This window comes from Ovis aries, chromosome 1 (assembly GCF_016772045.2).
Source record: "Ovis aries strain OAR_USU_Benz2616 breed Rambouillet chromosome 1, ARS-UI_Ramb_v3.0, whole genome shotgun sequence".
Lineage (NCBI taxonomy): Eukaryota > Metazoa > Chordata > Mammalia > Artiodactyla > Bovidae > Ovis > Ovis aries.
Window position 1 is genome coordinate 10,843,204 of NC_056054.1, and position 20,273 is coordinate 10,863,476.

At 43.2% G+C, this 20,273-nt stretch overlaps 1 protein-coding gene across 4 annotated transcripts in view; it reads left to right on the forward strand.

Annotated features, from left to right (window-relative positions):
• The window catches only part of LOC101111060 (argonaute RISC component 1), a 37,196-nt gene extending 20,568 nt beyond the window's left edge, over window positions 1-16,628 (forward strand). For all 4 annotated transcript variants that reach the window (XM_060393520.1, XM_060393575.1, XM_012097385.3 and 1 more), the window contains exons 13-19: window positions 4,939-5,098; window positions 5,280-5,370; window positions 6,467-6,661; window positions 9,036-9,170; window positions 9,788-9,889; window positions 10,217-10,416; window positions 10,656-16,628. In XM_060393520.1, coding sequence (XP_060249503.1) covers window positions 4,939-5,098; window positions 5,280-5,370; window positions 6,467-6,661; window positions 9,036-9,170; window positions 9,788-9,889; window positions 10,217-10,416; window positions 10,656-10,764 — 992 coding nt within the window. In that variant the 3' untranslated portion in view covers window positions 10,765-16,628. The remainder of the gene's footprint in view (window positions 1-4,938; window positions 5,099-5,279; window positions 5,371-6,466; window positions 6,662-9,035; window positions 9,171-9,787; window positions 9,890-10,216; window positions 10,417-10,655) is intronic.
• The last annotated feature ends 3,645 nt before the right edge of the window (window positions 16,629-20,273 follow it).

The window sequence follows — 20,273 nt, forward strand, 5'->3', positions numbered from 1 at the left end:
ACATCTCAGTTGTTTTGGTCATCAACTATTGTTAGATGTTATCCTGTATTATTAAAATCTTCATTCAACACTTGACCTCTCTGCAGTTCCTGTTTCTTCCTTTGACTTTTCTTCCTTCCACAAGAGTTCATTGATCATCTACTGTATATGAAAAGAAACGCTGATAGATCCTGAACACATTTGTGGATAAAACAGTTGTGCCCTTTGCTTTTATAAAGTGTTTTGGTGAACTGTCTCTTTAGTAGCTTGTCTTCTCTGTCTACCAGTAAGCCCTTCTCTTTACTTTTCTCTTCTGTGTTGGTATCACAATTGCTTCTGGGTTCAGTTCAGTGCAGTCGCTCAGTCGTGTCTGACTCTTTGAGACCCCATGAATTGCAGCACGCCAGGCCTTCCTGTCCATCACCAACTCCCGGAGTTCACTCAGACTCAAGTCCATTGAGTCCGTGATGCCATCCAGCCATCTCATCCTCTGTCGTCCCCTTCTCCTGCTCCCAATCCCTCCCAGCATCAGAGTCTTTTCCAATGAGTCAGCTCTTTGCATGAGGTGTCCAAAGTACTGGAGTTTCAGCTTTAGCATCATTCCTTCCAAAGAAATCCCAGGGCTGATCTCCTTCATAATGGACTGGTTGGATCTCCTTGCAGTCCAAGGGACTCTCAAGAGTCTTCTCCAACACCACAATTCGAAAGTATCAATTCTTCAGCACTCCTTTATCCAAACTTTGGGGGCAGTCTGTCTTCTCTTTGCTTACCTCTAATGCTATTTTTTTTATACAGTGTTAAATGTATTCCCTGTTCACCACCCATTCTTCTGAATTTAATGCTAACATTTCTTCATAAGTCTTTCTTGGATGAGACTTTTTGTGATTGGTACTCTCAAAAAAAAAAAAAAAAAACTTCATTAGTCCCCATTCACAAAATAGAACTTTTGGGGGCCCCTGATCTTAGTTTAACCTTTTCAGCTTCATATTGTACATGTCTTTGCTACATATACCAGAAAGGTCACTTGTTCTAGAATTAGATAGAGCTGGATTTTAATCCTGACTATGCCAGTTTACTGTCTTAGGTTACCTAACCTTTCTCAGCCTCATTAATTAATTATATAAAAGACAGCATCTAACACAGGGCCTGTGACCTAGTAGATGCTCTCTAAATGCGCATTCTTTGTGTGCTTTCCAGTCTCTGGTTTTGCTTAACATCATTTGCCTTTGCCTGAAATATCTAAATACTATTTTTGCTTTATATGCTCTTAGTAGTATCTGTATTTTTCTAGTAGGACAGCATTTTGGTTGGGTTTCATTCTGGGTAATGTCACCTTGCAAGGAGTAATCCCAATTTCCTCACAAACAAATCATCATGTCATTGGTCTCAATGTGATAACAGATTAACCGCAAAATAGAAGCAAGCAAGCACAACTTCCAACGCCTGGAAATCAGAAGCTCTTAATTGTTTAGTCTTTTTTTCCTCCCAAGCAGGTATTTATTGAGAGCCTACCGTGTATTGGCCATTTCTTGGTGCTAGGACTTCAGCAGCAAGACAAAGTTGTGCCCTGAGGAGCTTACATTGCAGCTGAGGAGCAAGATAAGAAGTGCTATGAAGAAAGAGTAAAGATGTAAAGAAAGTAAAGGAAGGATAAGGTGATAGAGATAGACTGATTTTAGGTTAGACTGTCTACTCTTTTTATGCCCCACCTTGCCCTTAAAATTCTATCCTTCACATTCTAATTTAAATGTACTTATTCCTGGAAGCTTTCTCTTATCATCCTACCTTTCTGGATTCATCCAGAAATTGCGTCAGTTTGCTGATCAATTAATTGTTTTGAGCATGGAGTGGATCTGATTCTGCTCAAAATCGTATTCCCTCTGTACATACATACCCAAGGAGGAGCCTTCCACTGACATGATACTCAGTACTTATGAAAGTTGGTTGATCTCCAATCCACATCTCTCTTGGGCCTTAAATTAATGTCCCTTGTTTAGAAAATAAGGATGCTTTTTAGGAGAATTGCCTTGCATAATTAGCCATGTTTCTGGTTCCCTCCATAAAGGGAGAATCCAATATTTTTGGCCTCCCTGTGTGGTGTGGTGTGGCATGCTTGAAGAAGTCAGGTGTTACTCAGAGAGTTTTCCCTACCCTGGGCTCAGTCATGTTATACCTCTCTCCAGCTTCATACCTTGATCATGACCTTGGGTTTCTTTCACTTACATGTTCTTCTTTGATTATACCACTTAGGTAATGGGGGCATTTGACTAGGAATTAAGCATGCACATAGGAGGAGCAGTCAGATTCTTTGAAAGATCCTTCACCATCCTTCCTGAGAGGCCAAGTGATAGTCAAAACAAGGTCCCCATGCGTTATAATTGCCCCCAAAGTATAAAAGGACAGTGTCACATTTCCAGTTCTAATCTGCTAACATGCCTCATCCTGTCCTTAGTATTTTTAACTCCTTCCTCTCCACTAAATTGATATAATTATTTAATGTAATTTTTAAATTGAAGTATGATATACATACAAAGATCTTTTGTGGTCAATTCAGTGAATTCTCAGTGTCACAGCAGGGGTACCTAGTTCTGATAGTAAAACATTACCACAATCCCAGGCTACTGATTACTACAACTTCCTAACAGTGATAACCACTGTTCTTTTGGCTTCTAACACCATAGATTGGTTTTGACTGTCTTTGAACTTCATATGGATGGAGTCATATATCATGTACCTTTTTACATGTCTGTCTTCTTTCACTCAACATTATGTTTGTTAGATTTGTCCGTGTTTGTTTAATTGTAGTTTGTTACAGTTTTTCCGTTATATGATTTTAACACAATTTACATGTATTTATCCATTCTACTGTTAATGGACATAATTGGGTTGTTTTAGGCTTTTACTGTTATAAATAATGCTTCAGTGAACATTCTTGTACATGTCCTTTGAATATATGTGCCCATTTCTATTGGGTGTGTAACTAGGAGGGCTTTTAAGTGTACAGACGTATACTTCCATCAGCAGCAAAATGAGAGTTCTAGTCATCTACATCCTTATCAGACTTGGTATTGTCATTTTCATCTTAGCCACTTATACGGGTGTTTGTTAATACTGCATTGTGCTTTTTAATTTGATTTCTCTGGTGATTGATAAGGTTGAGTATCTTTTTATATTTTTATTGGCTGTTTCATTGGCCTCTTGACAGGTGCCTGCTCATGTCTTTCTCTTTTTTTATTGGCTTAGATGTTCTTTATAATTCCTTTATTAAATATGATGTGTACTACACATATCTGTAGCTTGCCTTTTTACTTTCTTAATGGGTTCTTTTGTTGAACAGAACTTTAGAATTTTAATGTAGTCCTGTCTATCAGTATTTTTCCTTTATGGCTAGTACTTTCTGAGTCCTGTTTAAGAAATCCTAAGGTCACGAAGATACTAGTCTGTGTTTTCTTTTAAATGTTTTTTTTAACCTTTCACATTTAGAACTAGCTTGTGTTTGCCAGAAATGGCTGTTGCTTTCTCTGTCTCTTGGCAGTGGTTCCTCTTTTGGTGCAAAGCCTAGAATCTCAGCCTCTTGCCCACATCTAGAATCAGCAAATGTACCCAGGGCAGAGCAGCTGCAGCAGATGGCTCACCTCTGTGAGATTCTCTTCCTCTCTGGAGTGTTAGCTCTTGCAGTTCTTTTGTCTTAGCACCTCTCTACTGCCTTCAGAAAGATGAGTTATGAATTGTATTTGGTTTTCTTGAATGTTCTCAACAGACACTGGTTTCCTTCTAACCATATCTCTTGGAGATAGAAATGATCCCTTAGCTTTTTAAACAGTCTCAAATTTCTCCCATTGAAAATATATCGTACTGTTTATTGACCCCATGTTTCCTCCATGGTATTTGATATTACCAAAAACAGTTATTGCCTCTGTTCATTAATTTTTGCCTTGCTGTCACAAAATTCTGGTCCTCGTTTTACCTCTTAGCAGCATTTGACTTGGTTGAACACTTACTCCTTCCTGAAATGCTCTTTCTTCCCTGGCATTCATGCTGCAACCCTGTCTTGATCTTCCTCCTAGATATCTGGATTTTTGTCCTTTGCAGATTCATCTTCTTCCTGTTCTACAAGTATTGTGAGCTCCTCAAGAATTGAGTTTAAGCGCTCTCCTCTCACTCCATTCACTTCCTTGTTGATCTCAAGAGCATGTCTTCAATTACTACCTGTACCTAAATATGTCATATTTTACATCTCCATTTCAGACTATTCTTGAACTTCCAATTGCTGTACTCAGTTGCCTGATTGATATCCTCAATGGGATGACCAAAAAGCTCTTCAAACTCAAAACGTTTCAAAAAGAACTTAAGATCTGTCTATTCTATTACAAAAGTCTAGAAACTCATAAGTTATCCATAAAATTATTTTCCCTTACATAGCCTCTTGAATCTGCTTCTCTCCATCCTGACAACTGCCTTCTTGAACTACCCTCATGTCTTTCCTAGGTTGTTCTGATCACCACTTTCTTTCTCTCACACGGCAGTTCCCTTGCTCTCCTTTATATCTGGTTTGCCCTTTGAGCTTCTTCAGTTCGTGGCTCTGTCCCCTATCAGTGCGTTTTGCCTGCTCTTCCCTTGGCCTGGAATGCTCTCTTCCACATTCTCTCTCCCTTGTAAGTTCTTTTCTACCTTTAAATTTCAGTTCAGTGAAGAATCCTTTCCTGGCTAGGTTATTACACTATATCATATGCTCTCTGTGTCATAGCTCTGTGAAGTTTCCTGTTGTAGCATTTATCATTGTTACGCTTTTTATGATTTTTAAAATTAGTCACTAGATAGTAAGCACTATAAGAGTAGGGACCCTATGTGTTTCTGATCACCATTGTGTTCCCTAGCACCTCCTATACTTCCTGGAATCAAGTAGACATTCAGTAAAAATTTGCTGAATGCACTAATCAATTCTCTCCCTGATCATAGCTGAAGTGAAACGTGTTGGAGATACTCTGTTGGGAATGGCTACACAGTGTGTGCAAGTGAAGAACGTGGTCAAGACCTCGCCTCAGACTCTGTCTAACCTTTGCCTGAAGATCAATGTCAAACTTGGTGGCATTAACAACATCCTAGTCCCACACCAGCGGTATGAATGCTATTGCTTACTTGCCCTTGTCAAGCAAGGTAATATACTGGAGATTGATGAAAAGATAGGACACTGTCCAGGCAGAGTGAGTCACAAGGGAGAGGGGACCAAAGTGGGAGCTAGATGGTGCCAGGAAAAGAAGACCCAACTCCTCACCCTTTGTTTTCTCTTCCTTGTTTAGCTCTGCAGTCTTTCAACAACCAGTGATATTCCTGGGAGCAGATGTTACACACCCACCAGCAGGGGATGGGAAAAAACCTTCCATCACAGCAGTGAGTGATACTTTCCAACTTGCTCGTAAGGTTCTCTTCTGAGCCCCCAAGACTACACCTGATTTCCTTCCCTCAACTCTGGTGCTTGACCCGTCACAAGATCTTTTTATTGCAGCTGATCATCCCCATTAACCAGGCCCTTGGTTTTCTAATAAAGCTAACTGTATGACATCTTCTTTTCAGAGAGAGCAGTGAGAGAGTAGAGTGGGGCCAGAGACTTGGTTATGTCTCCATCACTTTTGTTCTGTGTTTGAATTTCCCTCTGTCTCCCTGTGCCCACTTTTGGGATGTGGGAAGGACCATATCTCCTCTCCGAAGTCGCTTTTAAGTGAATTCCTTAGTTACTGGGATTGTCTTTTACTCTTTCCTATCTGTACCCTGACTCATCTAGTAGATTAGATGGCTCTCTAATCCCTCTCCTGACAGCTCTGCTCTGTCTCACAGGGCTTCTCAGTTGACTGATGGGACCAGGCCTTCTTTCTCATTTCTTTTTCTTGAACCTTCATGTTTCTCTAGGCAGACTGGGCCTATCTCAGTAAATGTGGGGAAACCCTATACTATGCTTATCTTTATTTTCCTTGTGGCCATCCATCCTAGTCTCTGGCCTCTGTCCCCGTAGAGAATAATGTTGTTCCTACCATCCACAAGAGCACTGTTCACTGTAGTTCCTGGGGTAGATTAGCACTTGAAGAAAAGATTAGCTTGTTTTTCGGATGAAGTCACTCTTTGAGCTCACAGTGCTGAACCATCACATGCCCCTCTGTAAGGGGTGGGAAAATCAAAGTTAGCAAGTACCTACTGTGAGTGAGGTCCTGTGCGTGGTGACTTACATGTGCCACAGCAGTACTGCAGGCAGGTGTTACTCTTTTTGCCATTTGAGAAGAGGAACAAGAAGATCAGGTGGGTTAAATCACTTCCGTGTGTGTGAGAGAACAGAGATTGAAACCAGGGCTATTGAATCCAAAAAACCTACATGTTTGATTTCTTAGGTTGGTTTTTTTTTTATTCCCTCTAAGAGATCTTTCCCCAAACCCAGAACCACCAGTGTTGGGAGGGTGGAGGTTTTAGGAGCTGATCCTGCCTCTTTGATTATCAGGTGGTAGGCAGCATGGATGCCCACCCCAGCCGTTACTGTGCTACTGTGCGAGTGCAGAGACCACGGCAGGAGATCATTGAAGACTTATCCTACATGGTACGTGAGCTGCTCATCCAGTTCTACAAGTCCACACGCTTCAAGCCTACCCGCATCATCTTCTACCGAGATGGGGTTCCTGAAGGCCAGCTTCCCCAGGTAGGGCCCACAATAAGTCAAGAAAACCTTCACATTGAGGCCGTAGGGCCTAATGGTAGCAGAGAGAGTACTGCTCCCTTTCTTAAGCTGTTGACACTGGGAGGTGCTTCTACTTACGGAGGTTTGCTAAATGGAATTGGCTTGGGAGCAGAGATTCCAACTGAGAGATGGTGTGTAGAGTCATTGATAGACCTTCCTTCTTGTAATAAAAGACTCTCAGTGCCTATTTACTAGTTAATTCATGGTGAAGACTGATTCTTTAGACCAGTGGTTCTCCAGCTTTGGGCTTTCCTGATGGCTCAGCTAGTAAAGAATCCACCTGCAATGCGGGAGACCTGGGTTTGATCCCTGGGTTGGGAAGATCCCCTGAAGAAGGGAATGGCTACCCACTCCAGTATTCTGGGCCGGAGAATTCCATGGACTGTATAGTCCATGGTGTTGCACAGAGTTGGACACAGCTGAGCGACTTTCACTTCACTGTCCAGCTTTAGCATCCATCAGAATCTTTTGAAGGGCTTACTAAAGCAGTTTGCAGAGCTCCACTCTTAAAATTTCTGCTTCATTGAATCTAGGATGGGGTATTAAAATTTGTAGCTCTGATAGGTTCTTAGTGATCGTGCTGATCTGGTGGCCACACTGCTATTGACCTTTACAGTGTTCTTAACATTCTGTCTCCCTGCTAAGCCTTCATAGCTTATTGTTTAGACTAGTATCTTCAACTGATCTCCTTTTCGACCATTTAATAATAAGTAGTATAACTACCATTTACTGGGTATCTTACGTGCCATGAACTGTGCTAACCGCTTTGTATGTGCTCTATTCAGTGCTTATAAGAATCCTATGAAGTAATTATTATTCCACCTGAGAGATGATGAAACTGAGGCTTGAAAATGTTAAATGATTTCTTCAGTGTCATCCAAGCTAATAAGCAGTGAAGCTAGGATTCAGACAAGTTGTTCAGATTCCAGAGTTCATGCTCTTAACTATTATGCTCAATTTCCTCTGAGTCATACAATGTTTCCTAAAGTACCAGGTAAATTTATAACATGTATCTGTTCAGAGATGTCCTGTGGCTTCATGTAGCCTAGGGTTAAAATTCAAAGTGCTTATGCAAAGCAGTCAGCAGTCATTAAGCCCCTGTTAGGTTTTTTATGCTTCCACTTAATTATTTGTTTTAGTCTTCACAGACAGTTTTGTGAGGATGATCTTATTAGTAACTAGAAAATGAGACTTTATTAAAGGGGTTAAGTAACTTGCTCAAAGTAATAAAATTAGATAAAGCTTGGGGTTTAAAAACTTAGTTCTGATTGATTCTAAATTCTATTTACTTCTACCAGATAGTTTTTACTCCCTATATCTGACATCCAAGGCAACAAGGCAGCTACTGCCTGTGCTTTTTCACCTGTGGCTTCTTTAGCTAGTCTGTTTTCTTATGATACTGCTTTTTTTATAGAACTGAATTTATCTACTCCCTCTACAGCCATTCCTGAACTCTGTGTCTACTCTTTGGTGGTGGTCCCAACCCTGTCTGCTCCCATGGGGAAACGCCCATTTTCCTCCTGATCCTAAAATTGTCCTTACTCTGGACATGGTGATTTTTCTGTGAACCTTGATTCTGTGTCTTGATGTTAGGTCTCACTATGCGTAGGAACCAGGTGAGTGCTCTCTGCGGATACTAAGCCCCGCAGCTAGGTTTTATAGGAACAGAGCAGGTGAACTGTCTACAGGCACACCTCGTCTTACTGCGCTTCGCTTTATTGTGCTTCACGGATACTGTATTTTTCACAAATTGAAGGTTTGTGGCAACCCTGCGGCCAGCAGGTCTGTCGGCACCATTTTTCCAAGAGCATTTGCTTACTTCATGTCTCTGTGTTACACTTTGGTAATTCTTGCAATGTTTCAGACTTTTCATTATTATATTTGTTATGGTGATCTGTGGTCAGTGATCTTTGATGTTACTGCTGTGACTCACTGAAGGCTCAGGTCATGGTTAGTATTTTTTAGCCATAAAGTATTTTTAAAATTAAGGTATGTACATTGTTTTCATTTTTTTTTAAGACATAATGCTCCTGCACACTTAATACACTACAGTGTAGTATAAACATAACTTTTGTATGCATTGGGAAACAGAAAATTTGTGTGACTGACTTTATTGTAGTGGTCTGGAATTGAACATGCAATATTTCTGAGGTATGCTTCTGTAAGGCTGATTTTTGGTAGGAAGGGCTTATCCTCTCTGATGGTTGGGTGTCAGCTTATAAAGGGAGGCTGAACAAAAAGCTGTATAACAAGTGGCAAACCCTTAGTTCAGAAAGATGAATGAACTCAAGAGGAGCTGTATGTCTCTTTGTCTCCCTCCTCACCCTGTGCCTAGATCCTCCACTATGAGCTGCTGGCCATTCGCGATGCCTGCATCAAACTGGAAAAGGACTACCAGCCCGGAATCACTTATATTGTGGTGCAGAAACGCCATCACACCCGCCTTTTTTGTGCTGACAAGAATGAGCGAGTGAGTGAGGGATTGAGGAAGTCACTGTTCCCTGGTCATGTCTCCCTTCTCTGAGTATGAAAGGAGCTGTGGAAATGAAATCTGGGGGTTACTCCTTGGCCTGTCCATCGCCCCTGGCACCTTTCTTCCCCCTGACTCTTGGGGTCCTTCCTCTGCTGCTTCCTTTCCTTTGTTTCCCCCTCTCCCCTCCTTCCCTTCTTCCCTTAAACTTGATCTCCCTCCTCCTAGCTCCCTGGCCTATAGACCCCATATATAGACCAGCTCCCAGAGATGGGAAAGGGAACTTCCATTTATTGAACTTCTATGTGCCAGACACTGTGCAAGGCGTCTTCCTCACAGCAGCCCTGTGAGGTAGGTACTGTTATTATCTCCAGTTTAACCTCAGAAAGGTTAAATAACTTGCTAAGATCACACAGCTAATAAATGGTGAAAGCAGCACTTAAACACAGGTCTGTGTAACTTTAGAAGCCTGTTATTTCAGCGCCCAGTACTCTCTCTGGGAACAGCAACTTCTGCCTTACTTTTGGGATTCTGATGGAGTCAGGTTAGAATTGAGTTGAGGCCCTAGTTAGGGCCAGGCAGGTCTTGGGATCTTGGTTGTCTTTGTTTCTATACAGATTGGGAAGAGTGGTAACATCCCAGCTGGGACCACTGTGGACACCAACATCACCCACCCATTTGAGTTTGACTTCTATCTGTGCAGCCACGCAGGCATCCAGGTAGCTGGGCTATGTCCTGGGGTATCCAGTGGGTCAAAGATAATTGATCATTCCCATTGCCTTTAGAATATATCATTCATTACTGAGGGGCATTCAAATCAGGATTGTTCTCTTAATAAGCCCTTTGTGCACTTGAACGTAAGTGTACTTTCAACATCTTAGTCAGGTTGCTCATACAGTGGGTGCTTTATGACAGAGGTGGCTTTGTGTCTGCCTTTTCATGGGTGGGCCTTCCAACCCAGCCATACTCATAATGGTGATCCTATTCCTTACTGTCAGCCATCCCGTCTGCTCAACCTGGGGCCCCTCACCTTCCTATCTTCCCAGGGCACCAGCCGACCATCCCATTACTATGTCCTTTGGGATGACAACCGTTTCACAGCGGATGAGCTCCAGATCTTGACGTACCAGCTGTGCCACACTTATGTACGATGCACACGCTCCGTCTCAATTCCAGCACCTGCCTACTATGCCCGCTTGGTGGCTTTCCGGGCACGATACCACCTAGTGGACAAAGAGCATGACAGGTGAGGCCTGGAATCAGGCTGGCTTCCTTTTTGCTTCAGCCTCTGGTACCAGACCCTCTCAACTTTCCGTGGGTAGAAGGAAACGAGGATTGTCCAATTTGGTGTCCTGGGGCTTGTCAGCCCAAATCTGGGTTGGGGTTTTCTCTTAATTGGTATGGGAACTGGTACCCTAGGGGTGGGGGAAGGGTTAGTGGCAGCTCAGTTCACCAGGAAGGACTTCTTTCATTTTTCCTTTTCAGTGGAGAGGGGAGCCACATATCGGGGCAGAGCAATGGGCGGGACCCCCAGGCCCTGGCCAAAGCCGTGCAGGTTCACCAGGATACTCTGCGCACCATGTACTTCGCTTGAAGGCAGAACGCTGTTACCTCACTGGATAGAAGAAAGCTTTCCAAGCCCCAAGAGCTGTGCCGCCCAAATCCAGAGGAAGCAGGGAGGAGGGAGGTGGGGTAGGGAGGAATGCAGAAGGCCCTGTTTCCTTCCGCAGAGGGGGCAAAAGGGTGGGGAACAGGGCCAGTAAGCCAGACCACCAGCCAGAAATCTCTGATATTCACCTCATGCCCTCAACCCCTCACCCCATCTTGTCCCATCTGGCCCTGAACCCACTGGACCAAGAGAGGCAGCAGCGGTGCCCACCATACACACAGTGTCCCATGTGACTCACAGTGCTAAAGACTCATGCCTGACAGCTTGGTAAGGTCAGCTCTGCAGCCCTGCGGACAAAAGCTGGTAGGTTTGGGTTTGATACTTTAGATGGAAGAGTGAGGGGCTTGAGAAAGTGGGTGGGAGGAGGGAAGGATTTTTTAGGAGCCTTAATCAGAAAAGGTCTAGATTTGTTTAAGAAGAAAAACGAAATCAGATGCAGATCAATATTTTAGGATACTAGATGTTTTAATGGGTTGAGAATCCAGCCTGTAGGAAGATTTTTAATGCTAATGATTTTGGTTGCCCCTCCCCCAGCTGCCACTCCCCTTTCCCTTATTCCTCTTTCTCCACTTTTTCTACCCCACCTTACACCTGACAGACATCCAGCCCCTAGTAAGACTTAAGGCACTATGGCACTTAGCTCTGAAGTGACACGACCCTGTCTTCCTTCCGCCTGCTGGTGGGTAACCAGTGCCTTCCCTGTAATGGTAATGCTGCAGAACTGCAACCTTTTGTACCTTTTGGGGGGTGGGGGCGGGGTGGGGGTGGGAGAGGAGGTAGGTTGGGATGAAATACCCTGTACCCAACATGCCTCCAGCCAGAGCGCCAGCTATTTTGCATTTGAAGGAATTGACTTCCATATTCATTGAGCTTTTAAAAAGATCACGACCTCAAGATGGTTAAAATCCATTGACATTTGCACTTTCAGACATGACAAGTCTAGGAGCTGCTGAGATGACTGGCCCCTGGCCTTTCCACTTATGTCTCCTTTCTTCTTGTCCCCGCTTTCTCCCCACCTGCCTGGGTCTGGAGTTAACTTTCATAGCATTTCTCACTCTTGGCTTCTTTTCCCTGATGGTCAAGCCTCTTTATGTTTCAATATTTTTTAACTGGGGTGACTTACAACAGATGATCTTTAGGTCTAAAATAAGGGGGGAAAAAAAGCAAAAACTAAATGTTATTTTTATACCATAACCTGAGTCTATTGCCAAAATCTGGAAATAAATCCCTCCCATGCCCAGTGAGTTTACATCCCAGAAACATTGAGCCATCAAAGGAACTATGTACCTGACTTGTTCTTTGGCCTGCTTTGGCTTGGCTCTGTAGGGTGTGGTTATCTCCACATGTGGGGCTCAGGCTCCACCCTTTGTGCAAATAATACCTTTCTCTTGCTGCAGGCACCTCTGCTGCACTGCCCTGCACTCTTCCTGCAAGTGCGTCTCCTTCTCTGGACTATCTTCTGATGCTTGGCTTATCCCAGATTTCAGCGTGTCCTGTGGATAGGCTGGGGGATTTTGCTGCTCCCTATTGCTTCTGTTTACACAAATGACTTTTTCCTGATTTCCCACTAGGGCATGTGAGTGGATGGCATGGGCTTTTTTTTCCTCTTTTTTTCCTGTCTTCCTGGGTAGAGATGGGGTTTGGCTGTCTTGCAGAACTGGAAAAGTAGGGGGTTCTAGCTTGGGGCCTGTTGGCCTTGAAGCAAGGCTTCCTCTTTCCTCGACTGTTCCTTTTTTCCTGTCCCACTGCTTGGGATGAGGAGTTGCAGCTTCAGTGTGGAAATTCCTCTTTTTGAGGAGCCTGGGCTTGGGTTTCCCCCAATCTGGTGATGAAGCCATGACTCTTTAGACCTAGCTCAGGCTCAAGGCCAGCCAGCAGAAGGTTGGTCTGAATATGGGCCTATGCAGTAGAGCTACCATTTCCCCTCCCCAGCAGCGCTTGTACAGACCCAGATTTGCTATGCAAAACAGTCTATCCCAGGTTCTGTTCTGGTTGGCTACTTTGTTCAGCAACTTCACAAAACGTAGCACAAACATTGATTATAGAGAAGGCATCAGGACTGTTGAGTAACTCTTCCTATACTTCTTTCCTACTGGCAACAGTATGGGGTGCCCTGTGGGCACAGCCCAGCTGAAAACTGAATGGAGGGCTCTGGGAGGAGGCAGCTCACTGGAGAGCCTACATTCCTTACACAAGTGCCTAAGAGAGTGATGCCAACACTCCCATCTGCCCTGTCCATCGCCTTCATATATTGTCTACTTCGTGTTTAGTCACCCTTCAGGGAGGGGAGCTTTCTTGGGACAGTGGGCTCTGAGGGTTCTCTTCTCCGGTGCGTTTTGGGGCTGGGATCAGGGCAGTATTCCTGGAAGGTCCAGTCATTCACCAGCATTTGCAAATGTCCATTGAGAGCTGGTGGTAGCCACCTACTCTCAGCAACAAGTTTGTGTTCTTTCCTTTTTCTCTCTTTGCCTCACTCTCTCCAGTTGGGTCTTGAGCTGAGGCTTGGCATTTTTTAGCCCTTAGGCATTTACATGCCATTTAATAAATAAAAGAAACAGCTTGGGCAATGGCAAGAACATGACATCTTGCTGTGATTTTCTTTCTTTCTTTCTTTTTATCTTTGAGACTTGAAAAACACCCTTAACCTTGAGGATTCTTCTTCTTCGAAAGGTGGTGCATGCAGATTGAGAAGTGGTGTTGGCAACAAGCTTGGCTTTCTTTGATTTGGTTAAAGTGGTGCTTTGTCCTTAGGCTCAGAGGAAGTGCTGGGGAGACCCCAGCCTCATCCTCTTAGACAAGTCTCCTGGTCCCATTGTTCTACTCTTTTGCCTTCCTTTTCCTCCTCTCTCTTTCCCTGGCCTTGTTCTGTTTTTTTCTGTTCATTCAGCTTGCTTGCTGGCCTGCCTGCCTATCTGCCTATGTGATGATGAATTCTCTGCATGGCTACAATGATCCCACTGTTAGCTGGCAAGGTCAGGCTTAGCTCCTTGGCTGCAGAAGACCAAGAATCTGCTTCCCAAGCCTAGTGATGTCCTTCCTGGGTTGGACCACCCTCAAACTTACGTGAAGGTGTAGCAGAAGGCCTGCCCATCTGGCATGAAATCAGGAAGGCTTCTGGCAACTTCCACATCTGTCCACTCTTTGGAGTTGGTTTCTCTTGTTGCTTTTTCTAGATCTGGTTTCATTTCTCTCTACCTGGGGCTTCCCTTTTCTGAGGGTGTCCTAGCATTGACCTTTTTGGCTATCCAGGGTTGAAGGGTTAGGGGATAGACGTGGGGGAAGGAGGGATGGGAAGAGAATGGAGAGAATTTGGCTAAAACATGGGAAAGGAGAGCCCTGCTCACTGATCACTTTTCCAGTCCAGCCTGACTCATTGGGGCCGAGGTGCTACTGCTGGCCTCTGGGGATAAGCATGAGGCTGTTGTTGCTAGGAACTTAGGATTAAATTAATGTTGAAAAAGAAGGTAACAAAGTGTGAAACCTCCCTGAAAAGCTCCTGGTTCCCATCTACTCAGTAGCTCCTCTATAGCCTCCTCTTTGGCTAAGCAGTGATGTTTTTGGATAGTTTTCTTTTTCTGTCCAGAATTCTGTAAATGAGGCCAGCACGATGGGCAGCCAAGGGGACGCAATGATTTCTCACCTGACCCATAGGATATCTGCAAGGCTAGTGGGACAATGTTTTAGACTTGGCATTATGTGTAACAAAGAAAGGTAAATGGTCCTTCCCCTTCAGGGTAGAAAGTCATCTCAAACTGACTAAGATGCAGTTTTGGAAACTACATCAGGGGGAAGTTATTTTTATTTATATTTGCTGGGCCACGGCCAATCCTGGATGGTAGCTGGGATGCCTTCCTTCTTAAAAGTCTGATCATGGCAGGGTTATGCAGGGCACTCTTTCCTCTTTGGCCTTCTAAGCTGATCAGGGAGAAGGGATTCTCTGGTTTTTTCTTCTCTCCCATTTATTAGGACTTGCCTTCTCCCTGGGCAGGGAGAGAGGCTAGGTTGGTGCTCTCCCCTTACTCTACTCCTACTGACTTAGAACCTCTGGCTGCTGTTTGGGAGCCCAAGAAAGGTGGTGGAGGCAGTGGGCTCAAAACAACAACAACAACAAGACAGAGAAAGGTGAGGAAAGGCAGATTTCCTTCTTTAAAAGGAAAATAGGAAACCCTCCAAGGATTGTGCAAATAAAGACAATGTGTCAAATGCACTGACTCCCCTGGTGTAGTAGCAATAAGGAAAAATGAAATGACTTTCCTGTGCACACAGTCCAACCTGATTGGTGTGTGATGTTGCACTTAGCAGCCATCTGGTGGGCATGTGTGACTACTCTGGGTTTTACTTTAGTTTCTAAACTTTTTATCCTCTCAAGTCCAGCATGGATGGGGAAATGTCCCTGGAGCCCCACAGCTGTGTACTTGTTTGCATTTGTTTCCCTATGAGACTTGTGTTTGTGTCCTGCTTTGAGCTGTACCTTGTCCAGTCCATTGTAAAATTATCCCAGCAGCTGTAATGTATAGTTTCTTCTGAAGCAAGCAACAGCAGCAGCACAATTCTGTGTTTTATAAAGACAACAGTGGCTTCTATTTCTAAAGTGCGGTCTCTCTCTCTCTTTTTTCTTAGCAAAGCAAACTGTTGGGATTAATTATATCTCTGATAGATTTTACATCAGAATAATAGATTGTGAGAAGAGCAGAATCATCACTTTCTAAAGGAGTAAAGTGGGTAAAACAAATTCCAGAGTGTTGAAACTGCCAATTATATGTAATCATTTCACAGGGTTTCCATTTATTCTTCATTCAGCAAACATGTAAAGCACTGTGTCTAGCAGTTTTTGTTGGCACAATTCAAAAATGAGGAAAACAGTGTTTCTCTCCTTAAGGAGCTTAAAAAGTTTGGTTGGGGATGTGAGTAGCCCAGTGGTTCTTTGGCACCATTTAGAGAGATTATGAGGACTGGGAAAAAGGCTATAACGCTGCAGCAATGAAGATCGAAAGGAAAGAGCAAACGGAGAGACACTCAGGAAGTAAAATTAATAGGACTCAATGGATGATGGAATAGAAAGAACGAAGTAGAGGCTAACATCCACTTTGCTTGAGCAAGTGAGTATGTTGGGACGTTCCTCTAAGCCAAGATTGCGGGAAGGGAGACTGTAGAAAGAAGGTGGTAAATTTTGTGAAGAAAGACCATTAGGCTTTTATAGACTGAGTTTTGAGGTTCCCAGGTTTCCAGTAAACATTTATATTTTGGTCCTCAGGGAAGACTCCAAAACTGCAGTTACAGATATGAGATTCATAATCATAGAGATTGTAGTTAAAGCCATAGGAATGAATAGGATGGCTTAGGAAAGAGTAGGGCAAGAGAAACCTAGTGTACAACTCTAGGAAACAAGAGATCAGGAAATAGAACCTAAGATGACTGTCGCATCACTCCTAGAGAGCTTGTATGGTTTTGACTGATTTAATGAGGTGGGAGAATAGTGAGGAGAGTGGAATAGGATTCAACAACGACATGATTAACAGCAGGAAAACTGCTGCGGTGAGGCGGGGGGTGTTATTTTCTACTTACTTTACCATCCTTCACTCCATCTTCTCTGGCATCTTGTAACTATATGGTCATTCTCCAGTTTTTCTTGAAAATGAGCATTGGAAAAACCTAACTTAAATCAGGCTAAGACGGAGACTTCCAAGTCATTCACAGCCACCACCACCACTACCTCCACCTCCAGCTTCCTCCTATCCTCAGGAGATACTTGTGAAACAATAAAATAAACAAACCTAATTTTGTTCCTATCCAGTGTCCTAGATCGTATTCCAGTGCACTTGGTAGCACTTAGCAGCTTGCTCTATTTTCTCTTAGGACTTGTTTTCCCCAGAGCCTGTGAACTCCTAGCCGCAGAAACTGCTACTCATTTTTTTTCTCTCAGGGCCATCCATAGTGTATATCAGGAGGGGTCAGTGTTTATGACTAGGATTGAAATGAGCTAGAAATCTGTGGTTCTTGAGTACAGAGGGGAGACTCAAGAAGTGATATTGAGTCTGCAGGATGAACTCAGCATTCCTGAATCTTCAGGTAAGCAGAAACTTTGAACCAGATTGTCATCACCTTTTCTCACTCACTCCAGCCTTGAGGGTCTATGATTTTGTGCCTTAAGCTCTTGGTGCAGTTATCAAGCATGTAAGTTCAGCATTCCTCCCTGGTGCTCCCAGAGCATTGGTTATTTCTGTGTGCTGAGAGAAGATGGCACAGGGAAGAATCCTGGCACAGGGCCCAGTGAGAAATTTCAGTGGCAGGTAGAATGTACAAAAGCAGGCCTCGCGTTCCTCTGGAGGCCAAGTGTTGTGGACGTCAAACTGTAGTGCTAACCTGTGGCTACCCCTGCCAGATTCTCTTGGAACCAAGCCAGCCAAAACCATGCTTTTCTGCAGCATGGAGTAATGAGGTTGGTTGGAGTTGAAGAGCAAATTGGAACATGTAGGAAATTTTTCCCAGTTGAAACAAGACTTAAACTTAAGACCATTAATGAAGTAGAAAGTGTTTAGCAGAGCAAATGGGAAGATGATCATTATACCACATTTTAACCATAAATTTCATTGCTATAAATGATTGATGTTGAAAAAAATTTCAGGATTTGGCTGATGGTTGCTACTCAGGTGTTGCTAGCACCCATGGATATCCCTTTTCAGGAGCAGTTGAGCAGCCTTCTCTCTGTCCTTTCAGTTGGCAGAATATACTGTAGCACATTTTTGTCACTACAGTCAAGTGCCTTTAAGATAGAATGAGGTGGTATGTTCATTGGGTATCACTTAGCTTAACAGACCCCAGAATCATAGAGTAGGTTTGGCAGCTAAAGGAAAGGGTTTTATAGTGTAAAAGAAGAATATTTTCAAGTTCTGAGCCTGGGGCATCCTCAGACTGCTGGCTCTACTGCTTGAATGTGAAGTAGCTTTGAATTGGAAAATCAGCTCTGTTTTCGATCCTAGCTTTCAAGGTATTTATTCCTTTGGCTGTAAGCTGAGGAAACCTCGCAGGCTCAGAAAGTGCACAGAGCATGGCAGAAGCACTCTTAAAGCAGCAATGTCAAGAAGCTGGATAAGTGGACTTGCTGAGGATGAGGTGCATTTCGAAGCTCTCCATTTAAGTACCATAACTACCTTCCCAGGATACCAGATCAAGACTTTCAGGCTATCGTGGCTTACCCTGCAGGAACCCACTGTCCTTTTACTCTGGACTGTAGCAGCTTCACCAATATCCTCTTGGCAGTGTCTTTTTGGGACAAAGAAATTTTGAGGAACCTTTCTAGGAACTTTCCTCACCTTATATAGGCAAGAAACTTTCCTTATAAAAAAGGCAGTTTTGGGCGTTGTTGAATGGAGGTGAATTGGAAAAGGAATAGGAAGTGGGTACTTTGAAGTACTTGGTCAGGTGTTTTGTACAGTATCCTTTATAATTTGGTGGCATCTTCACAGCATTCACGTGAAGTAGTTAATCCATTACCTTCAACTGCATGTAACAAAGCCTGATTAAATTGGTTTACATAAGGCAACTATCACATGACAAATGCTGATTTATGTGGCTCTAAGGTTGGATAATTCAGTGGCTCAGTAATAATACCAACATAACAGATTCTTGCTCTGCTATCCTTTGTGTTATCTTATCCTCATGCTTGTTCACCTCAGAATCCCAAGACTGCTTGTATAATTACAGGAAGGAAATGCTAACAGAACAAAGTCTAGCAGAAGAGGGACTAATTTTTCCCAGTGTTTCATTTTAAAGAAGGAAATCCCTGGAAGCCCCAACAGATCTGGCCTAATGTCTCATTTGCTAGAAATGGGTCATCTTTCCACTATTCTATCATTGGCAAAGCAAATGAGATCATCCATCATGAGTGGCTTAGATTAATTACAAGTTATCTTATGAATCATGTGAATTAAAAAGACAAGTTATGTTTGCTAGGCCAGAAGGGATAAGGACTATTGGTTAGGCATCCAGCAGTGTGTTGTGTGTAGGTGATCTGTTTTTACAGATGAGGAATGTGATATTCAGAGAGGGTGACTAGCAAAAGCCTTCAGTGTCAGTTCTGACTGTCCCTAAAACCAATATGTTTTATACTGTGTTCTGCCGCAGTACAGAGTAACTTACTTTGTGCTGTGTAAAAACTGCTTATTTAGAAGAGATTCCAAGTGTCAAGCCCATTCAAGGGAAAGGATGCTATCCAGTTTTTTCCTCATTCAGTGATTTTTTTTTTTCTAGCAACTTTCAGAGGGCACTGATTACTTTGCCCCCAAGATTTCTGTACTATTTTATAGTTCTTCCTCTGAGAGCCAGTACTACAAGGGATGAGGGCAGAGTTACCATTCTTGAAGCTCACTTATTTATCTCTTTGTCCACCTGCCCAACAAATATTGATGAGATGATGCTATGTACCAGGCACTGGCACTGTTCTAGGCACTAGAGCTATGATAATTAGGATACACAAAAACCTGTACTATGCCCTTAAGAGACTCATTTGGGAATAAGGTTATCCCAGAACTAGGAAATGCATGTGGTTGGGAGAGCCTCATACAACTTGGCTTTTGGCATAGTCAGTCAAACTTTTTGCCTTCCTACATCCTGATATTATAGTTCATGAGCCTTTCCTATGAACTCACATGTGAAGTCCCTAGATAACAGTAGATGGGAAAGCATTATTGACATTTATTACATTGGACTGAATTAGAAGGTCCAGATCCTGTTACATCCATGTCAACAAAGAATACAGTGGCCCACCTCCAGCGTTCATCACCATGTTTATTCTAGGAGACACCCAAGAAACCTGCAGTCATTTAGGGAGCCAGTTGTAGTGATTTGAGGGTGTAAAAGGCTGTTGCAAAAGAGTTGGTATTCATCTCTGTTAAATGTTGCTAAGGACTTGGATTGCGTATAGTTTAGGATTGAAAATATTAGGATACAGTGTTTCATCTAGTGACATCTGATACTGTAAAATTGAGGGAATTTTCAGAAAAAGGGCTAAGGATGAGAAGGAAGATGTGAGGCAGAATTGGAGTCAGATGTGGGCTTAAGTCCTATCCATTTATTGTTTGCTGTATAGTAGAAGCATCTAATACGTGCTTTGAAATAACTAATAAATACCTTCACTAACATTTAGGGAGGATTTTCTCAGTGCTTTATGCCCATTCCCTAACTTCACAACTGAGGACACTGAAGCCCAGAGGCTCAAGTGACTGATCTGAAGCCCCATAGTGATTGGAAGGGTACTAATGATATGATGAAAGTGAAAGTTGCTCAGTCCTGTTGGACTCTGTGACCCCACAGCCTGTCCAGTCCATGGAATTCTCCAGGCCAGAATACTGGAATGGGTAGCCTTTCCCTTCTTCAGGATATTTTTTTCCTTTTCTTCTTTGTCCTAGGGTTTTTTAAAAAAATGTATTTTGATT